Source organism: Glycine max, chromosome 18, assembly GCF_000004515.6.
Source record: "Glycine max cultivar Williams 82 chromosome 18, Glycine_max_v4.0, whole genome shotgun sequence".
NCBI classification, from domain to species: domain Eukaryota; kingdom Viridiplantae; phylum Streptophyta; class Magnoliopsida; order Fabales; family Fabaceae; genus Glycine; species Glycine max.
The window spans coordinates 22,041,261-22,049,521 of record NC_038254.2 but is presented as its reverse complement, the minus strand read 5'-3'; the positions used below and the strand labels follow the sequence as shown (position 1 = coordinate 22,049,521).

General features: G+C 33.5%; 1 protein-coding gene across 1 annotated transcript; it reads left to right on the top strand.

Moving 5' to 3' along the window:
* The first annotated feature begins 1,646 nt into the window (after positions 1-1,646).
* LOC102669591 (uncharacterized) lies at positions 1,647-5,012 on the top strand. The gene is made up of 3 exons (XM_006603265.1): positions 1,647-2,240; positions 3,876-4,593; positions 4,918-5,012. Exons 1-3 carry the CDS (start codon positions 1,647-1,649, stop codon positions 5,010-5,012), a joined length of 1,407 nt encoding a protein of 468 aa, XP_006603328.1.
* The last annotated feature ends 3,249 nt before the right edge of the window (positions 5,013-8,261 follow it).

Below are 8,261 nucleotides of genomic sequence, written 5' to 3'. Positions count from 1 at the left end.
GAATTCTGAGGAGAATGAAGCACATGTATTTTTGACATGTGATAGAATACTTCCATTATGGTGGGAATCTATGACATGGGTCAACATTCATGGAGCTTTTCTGTAGAAACCGTGGCAGCACTTTTCCCAGCACGCGTTATGTTTGCCTAGTAGAATTCGTCTTAACCGATGGAGAAGTTGGTGGCTGGCCCTCACATGGACAGTGTGGCAGCACCGAAATAAAATCATCTTCTCTAATCAAACTTTTGATGGTAACAAGTTAATGGATGATGCTATTTTTACACTATGGACATGGCTGAAGAACTTTGAGAAGGACTTTGCCTTCACCTACAGCTATTGGTCGTCTAACATAGCATCAAGATTTTTCTTTTCAGGGGGGTAGAAACCATAGACAGTGGGTGTTGTAGGTCTTTGTAATACATAGCTTTGGTTCCTTGCGAGACTGATCTCAGTCTGAGCTTGGAACCATGTTGCTGGCAAGTCAATCTAATTCATGTACTGTTTTGTACCTCTGGTACTCACAATATATATAAATATAATTTATCTTGGCTGATAAAAAAAATGTGGGTGGAAAAATAAGCACTGCAGAAGGTTTTCTGTTTTTTACATCAATTCATTTCCTAAGGGACTCAATTCCTCATTCATTGAAACCAGTATGCAACATTTTACATCAAACACCAGTATATAACATTTTAAAGCAAACACCACTATATAATATTTTAAATGAAACAGCAGTATATACATGCTAGTTCCTACGTACGTACCTAGAGTTGCTATAACCCGAACAACCTTCAACAACAATGTCAATTAAAAGTAGTCTATGATAACCTGGAAAAAAAACCAATGGTCATGGACATGGCTGACACATTTGGAGAAGGACTTTGGTATTCATTTCAACCAATGGTCATCCAATATCAGAGCAGGATTTAATCATATAGTAAGAAATGGAAGCCATTAAACCAAAGTCAATACTCATGAATGCTAGAACATCCATCAAGAATGATAACAAAGCTGTAATTTAAATTAAATTCATGTTAGTTTTTCTATTTTATGATCACTCCCGATTGCTGGAATGGTGAAGGAGTTGCATTAATGCAGAAATTTCCAAGGTTGTATCAGATATCTAGACAGCAACACAACCTCATCCAGCAAGTGGGAAGTTTTTCAGACCACTGCCCCATCCTCTTGAGGTCTTCAATCATTGATTGGGGGCCCAAACCTCTCAAGGTAATGGATTGGTGGTTGAAGGACAAAGGCTTTCAGAATATGGTGGCTCATAGCTGGGGTAATTATCATCCTAATGGCTGGGGTGGTTATGTTCTCAAACAGAAATTAAGTTCCTCAAACACTGCATAAGATAGTGGAGCTCACAGAACGGGTCTGTTACTGCAAGAAAAATCAATGATCTAAAAAAGTAGATAAATGACATGGAGGCAGGTATTAATGCCTCAACAATATCCCAAACTCAGGCAAACTCAAGAAATCACTGCAGGAGCAACTATGGAGTGCAGCCCTTGCCTATGAATCTGTGTTGAGGCAAAAATCCAGAGTGAAGTGGTTAAGAGAAGGGGACAGAAATTCATCCTATTTCCACAGAATCATCAATCATAGAAGGAAGGTTAATGCTCTTCAAGGTCTGTGTATTGATGGAGGATGGATCCATGACCCTAACAGTGTCTAGAGAATTTGTGCCTGAGAGGGGACTGAGGCAAGGAGATCCCCTTGCACCTTTCCTATTTAATATAGCAGCTGAGGGACTCATTGGTTTGATGAGGACAGTCATCTCCAAAAACCTTTTCAGCAGCTATAAAGTGGGGAGGCAAAAGGAGGAGATTAACATCTTGCAGTATGCAGATGATACACTGTTTTTTGGAACTGCAACTACAGCTAATGTTAGAGTCATGAAATCTATCCTCAGAATTTTCGAGTTGGTTTCAGGACTCAAGATTAACTATGCTAAAAGCCAATTTGGGTGCTTGGGTAAATCTTTGGACTGGTGCAGGGAACCAGCTAGCTACCTTAATTGTGGCCAGCTGGAATTTCCTTTTTCTTACCTTGGAATTCCAGTAAGGTCCACCTCTAAAAGCTGGGATGCTTGGCAGCCTCTCATCAGCAAGTTTGAATCTAAGCTAGCCAAATGGAAGCAGAGATGTCTCTCTACGGGAGGCAGGATATTCCTAACAGCCCTTCCTATCTACCTACTTTCATTCTTCAAAATTCCTAAAATAGTGGTGCATAAGGTAGTATCTATTCCACACTTGGTCTTGGTTAAATGGAATGGAGACAGACTTCCATCTTCAGATTTTTGCAGTGCAAAAAAAAAAAAAACAATCATGCAAGCATATTTGAAAACTTAAAATACGAATGACTCAAGTTAAAATCAATTCATTTTTTACAACTATGAACAAATTAACTAAGGTACAGTAGGCAAATTTGTTTTCACTAATATTAGTAGGTCATCACCACTGCAGTAGAATTTAAGTTAAACTTAGATAAGTACCTTATGAAGAGGCCAGCTACCTTGTCACAACTAACAAGTCAGAACTGAACAAATTTCTGCATGTATAATTGAACAAATTTGTTATCAAACTTGTGTGTGTGTCTTTGTATGATGAGTGTGTGTGTGTGTGTGTGTGTGTCATCAGTGTGTGTCTGTGTGTTTCTATCATACGTGTGTGTGTGTGTGTGTGTGTGTTTCATGACCAATTTTTCTTACTGGCAATTCAGTAGCAATGTATTGCTTAGGCTTCTGTCGAAATGAAAGGAAAATCAACGAGTCTGACAGAACAACTTCAGTCTTCACTCTTCACTAGTTAAACACAAATAAAAAAAAAATTAAACTACTTCAACGATAAATAAAAGGTTCAGAAACAGCAGACCTAGATTGTCTAAGCTATTTTATAATGGGCAGCTATAGTTACAATGATGATGAAATGAACTATAGAAAAAAAAAGTATAAAATACAGAAGAATAAAAAAACAATTAAGGGCAGAACTCAAAAGCTTTTAGCCATGCTGCTTGGAATTTAATCAATGAATCAATCATGTCACTGAAATTTGGAACATAAATGAACTTCTCCTTACTATCATTCTCTTTCTCTATTTTTTCTCTCTCTCTAGTTGCCTTGTTATGTCATATATCTATTTGCATATACAAATGATACTCTATTTTTACTTCATGGTGAATAATTAACCTACCTAGGTCTACAATGAGGGACTGAAAGTTCCAAGAGAAGAGTTTGAATCCAGAGAATATCAGTTGTGGCAGCAACTAAACTTATATATTTTGCTGCAGGGGCCACTTCTATATCAGTTGTGGCTTTGTATCTATTGATATTGCCATCAGAATTAATAATGATCAAGCAAAAAAGAGAAAAGATGTTATTTCATATACATTGACCTAAACATTGATCTACTAACCCGTGTGCTTAAGGACCATATACACTACATTGGTTAAAAGCAAATGTTGCATAGTGGTTAAAACTTGCTTGTTGTAGCCTAAACCAGTTTAGCATCTTGTTCTCAAATTACTGGTTTCATAACTATGCTACTGGCTTGTGTAGCATAGTGGTTAAAACTTGCTTCTTATAGCCTAAACCAGTTTAAGCATCCTATTTTCAAATTACTGGTTTCAATTTTCTACACAAGCTACATACAAAAATTCTTAGGATCACTTCACAAACAAAAATATGCATAAAAAGCAATCATTGGAACTATCTTAACTTTTAGACCAAAATACTGACATTGTGTTGGAAAAAAAAAAAGAACGGGCTGATAAAAGAATCCTAACTAAACTAGGAAAGAAGAGCATAAGCAAAACAAATGAAACGGCACTCAAACCAAATAATGATTGCATGGGTAGTTTTCTTAAAATAGCACTCAAACTGGGAATGGCAACTTAATTGGAGAAGACACCTTTTCGATTCTGAAATAGCAAGGGCGGATAGTTTTCTTGGGGACATATCACAGCAGCAACTTCATCCCCTAAGGGAGGACACTTGGATTTGGAAACCTGAACCTGCAGGAGACTACTCAACAAAAAGTGGATATGATTTGATATGGGGAGAGCTGATGGAGGCAAGACAGGAACAGGATTATGGGGCAATATGGAAACTCAAAATACCCACAAAAACAGCAGTGTCCACTTGGAGGCTACTTCGGGATACATTACCAACAAAGCAAAACCTTAGAAGGAGACAAATACCGATAGATGATATGCTATGTCCTTTATGCAGAAATAAGGAGGAGGGGGCTGAACACTTGTTCTTCAATTGTAGCAAAACCCTCCCTTTATGGTGGGAATCAATGTCCTGGGTTAATCTTATCACTGCAATGCCACAAAATCATAGGGACCATTTTCTGCAACATGGAATGGAGGTAGCAGATGGAGTCAGGTCCAAAACCTGGAAATGCTGGTGGATTGCTTTAACTTGGACAATATGGCACCATAGAAATAAGGTGGTGTTCCAAGATACAATTTTTCATGGAACCAAACTGTTAGAAGATGCCATATTCCTACTATGGTCGTGGATCAAAGCAATGGACAAGGATTTTACTCTTCATTTTAACCAATGGTCCTCTAATCTTAAGGAAGGTTTTAGGAACTAGGAGGCGTTAACTCTTAAACTCTTAAACTGTTACAAGAACACAATAAGGGTAAGGGAAACTGTTAAACTCCAATAATATGCGTTAACTCTTAAACTGTTACAAGAACACAATAAGGGTAAGGGAAACTGTTAAACTCCAATAATAGGCGTTAACTCTTAAACTGTTACAAGAACACAATAAGGGTAAGGGAAACTTCACTAAGGAGAAGAAGCACAAAGTTGTCACGATGCTCGAGTTAAATATGAGATACCCTAGCCATGTTTAGTTCACTAAGTGTGCGATACATGAATGCAATCAAATATTTATACAGGATTAGACCAAACATACCTACGTGAGGTGGCGAAGGAGAAGAAGCACAGACTTCTGACGATGCTCGAGTGCGACGAACACGATGCTCGACCTTAGAAAAAATGATGGTCAAATGGAGAACATACAGCTTCAAGGTAGATGGAGAACAAAGAGAGCAAGAAAGCTTAGATGGAGAAGAAGACAGAGAGAAGGAGAAGACAGCGCGAAGGAGACGAAACATACCTAGGTATGGTGGCGAAGGAGAAGAAGTAGAGACTTGTGACGATGCTCGAGTGCGACGAACACGATGCTCAGATGCAGACAAGGGCGGTTTCGCTAGACGGAGATTAGAAGAGAAGAGAGCACGAAAGCTTAGATGGAGAAGAAGACAGAGCGCCAGCTTCATAGGGCTCACCATATTTTTTAAAATATAAGTTCAACATCGGGTTTTTAAAAAAAATCGATGTTAACAAAATGATGTTAAGGTTAACATCGGTTTTCTAGAAAAAACCGATGTTAACATATCAAACGTTAACATCGGTTTTCTAAAAACCCGATGTTAATAAACATATGTTAACATCGGTTATTTAAAAACCGATGTTAACTAATAAATGTTAACATCGGTTCTCCAATAACCGATGTTAATGAACTTTGTTAACATCGGTTTTTCAGAAAACCGATGTTAACGTATACACGGTATTTACAATTATGCCACCGCGCATATGCTAACATCGATTTTTTTAACAACCGATGTTAACACACCAATGTTGAATCCGCTTTTTGTAGTAGTGTTATAAGTTAGTCAAAGGAGCTTAGAAACTTCTCAAAAGACTAATAAAAAATAGATGGATTTGATAAAATTAATTAACAAGCTAGTTGATACATGTTAGATAAGATAAAATGATATATTTAGAATATGTTTGTCCTAACTTATTTTTTATAACTTAAAATCTAATTTTAAGATAAAAGTTGTTTGATAAATTTTTATATACCTTTTTTTATTTGTTTAAAAATAATTATCTCTGCCAATAAAAAAATACATTTGTAAAAATAAAAATATTAATAAAGTTAATTTATTGTCTAATAATAAATAAATAAATAAATGAATATTAAAATCATAGATGTCTTACTATGTGACGTGATTCAAATATTAGGATCTTAAGCAGAATTTGGTGATTCTCAATTAAAATGTGATACCCGATCCTTTTAATAATTAACGCTGAGTAGTTTCTTTCGAATTGTAGAATAATAATTAAGAAACACGTAAAATAGAAGCAGCCGAGAATCAAAGTGAATTCAAAAGCTTCTTATTTCTATAATTTCTTCTTAAAAAATAAGTTGCTTATATTTTTAAGGACTTTTTTCTAAAACGTGTTTGGCTCGGCTTCTCCTTTTTTTTTAAAAATAAGCTTGGCCAAATATACCTTATAATATTTTTAATAAATTTGAATTTATTATAATAATTTCTCATCTAAAAAATTAGAACAATAGTTTTACACTATAAAAGTAAAAATTTTGTTGATTTTATTAATATTTTTTAAAAACAAATTTTCCCTTTTCAAAAGAGTAGAATTAAATTAAATAAACTTATATTGTTTAAAATAAATTTTTTAATATTTATTTTTATTAATAATTTTACTTTAAAACAAGAAATAATTTTTTTCTTTATAATTTTGATTTTTCATTAAATTCTGTTTGGTGACCAAATATTTTTAAATAAAAAATAAACAATATATTAATTCATTAAAATAAATAGTTTAATATTAAACAAAATAATTAAATAAAAAGGTAGAATTCCCGGTTTCATAATAATTAAGAAAATAAATATGTCTTCATTTATAAGAATATTAAAATAGGTAAAGGGAGTTTCAAATTGAATAAAAGAAAAAAAATAAATAAATTATTGACAATAAAATTGAGAATAAAAATAGTAACTTATAAAATAGTTTATTTTTCAAAGTTACTTCAAAAGAAGCTTATAAATTTTTCAAAAGCTTTGATGAAACTTATAAGTTCCTCAAAAGGAGTTAGATTGTGCATATTTCCACGCTATTTGCATCGTTCTTAATTAAGTGATAACTTGATGTGTGTCTCCATCCTATCCATGTGGCATGAAATGTCAATGAGGATGCAAAGTCAATTAAAGAGATTCAATAATTATGAGTTTCGTTGAAATGATTGAAATACACGAATGAATATTCTCTTCCCACAAAGTAAGGTTCATAAAATTCGGCATATGCCTTTGAATATTATTTTTTTGGTATAATACGCCTTTGAATATTTTGGTATCCACTCTAGATTTCACTAATAATATAAGAATTCTTCAACATTAAATGAAAAGCGACTCATTTATTAGCAATGGCGAGTCACTGTTGTCGCGCTCAAGGTAATTGCTTGTGACATGCCGACGCGTAATGAGTTACTGCAAGCATATGTTATTGTGGCAGAATTTTAATTTTATGAAAATATAAAAATATAAATTAAAATACAACCTGAAATTAAAATTATATATAGTGTACTTTGTTGGTTTAAGTGGAATTAAGCTTTGTAAATATAAAAAAAGTAATTACAAGGGAAACCTAATAAAAAGGTTTGATAGAAATTAGTCATAAAACTGGTAATTTTTTTGCATCCATTACATGTTAACGCACACTCGCAGGCACACCCAAAACAAAACACTTACAAATTTACAAAATACGCACATAACGAAATAAAACACTCACTGAGTTTATACATTGCTTTTAATGTCTTTAAAATTTGGATATGATGATAGTCTTTTCCTTTACTGCAGGATACGATGATCATCGTCTTGAGAATTCCACTCCATAACAATTATAATTTAACTATATTCAAATATTAAAAATATTTAATATGTCATTTTACATCATTTAATATTTATCAATTAATTTATCAGTTAATCTTATCAAATTAAATTAGCTAACTTCTAACTATTTCAATTCCTAACTTATAACTTATAAATTTTCAACAAGTTTATCAGTTAGCTTTATTCAACATATTCTTAATTCTTTAAAATTTAGGTATGATGATAGTCTTGAGAATTCAACTACTCCAAACAATTTTAGTTTAATTCATCATTTTGATTTGATGAAAAAAGAGTACCAAAACACACTCTCTCTAGCATTATTATTATTTTTTTGTTGAGAGAACTCTCTATAGCATGTTTTATAAGTTACATAGTGATGTTTTTATTGTCTTTAATCTTTATTTCTCGTTCTCTAAAAAGTGGATCAACTAGAGATGTTATGTACGAGCCATATATTTAACCATATCCCCTAAGGTCTTAGGCGAGCCATTCAATTATATAAAGAAATGTTAATTCGTAAATGTCACATTTGTAACGTGAAG

Coding starts and splice junctions, on each gene's coding strand:
- LOC102669591 (XM_006603265.1), top strand. CDS start 1,647: ATGGAGGATGGATCCATGACCCTAACAGTGTCTAGAGAATTTGTGCCT. Junction 2,241..3,875: donor CTAAAATAGTGGTGCATAAG/GTAGTATCTATT, acceptor TTCTTAAAATAG/CACTCAAACTGGGAATGGCA. Junction 4,594..4,917: donor GTCCTCTAATCTTAAGGAAG/GTTTTAGGAACT, acceptor ATATTTATACAG/GATTAGACCAAACATACCTA.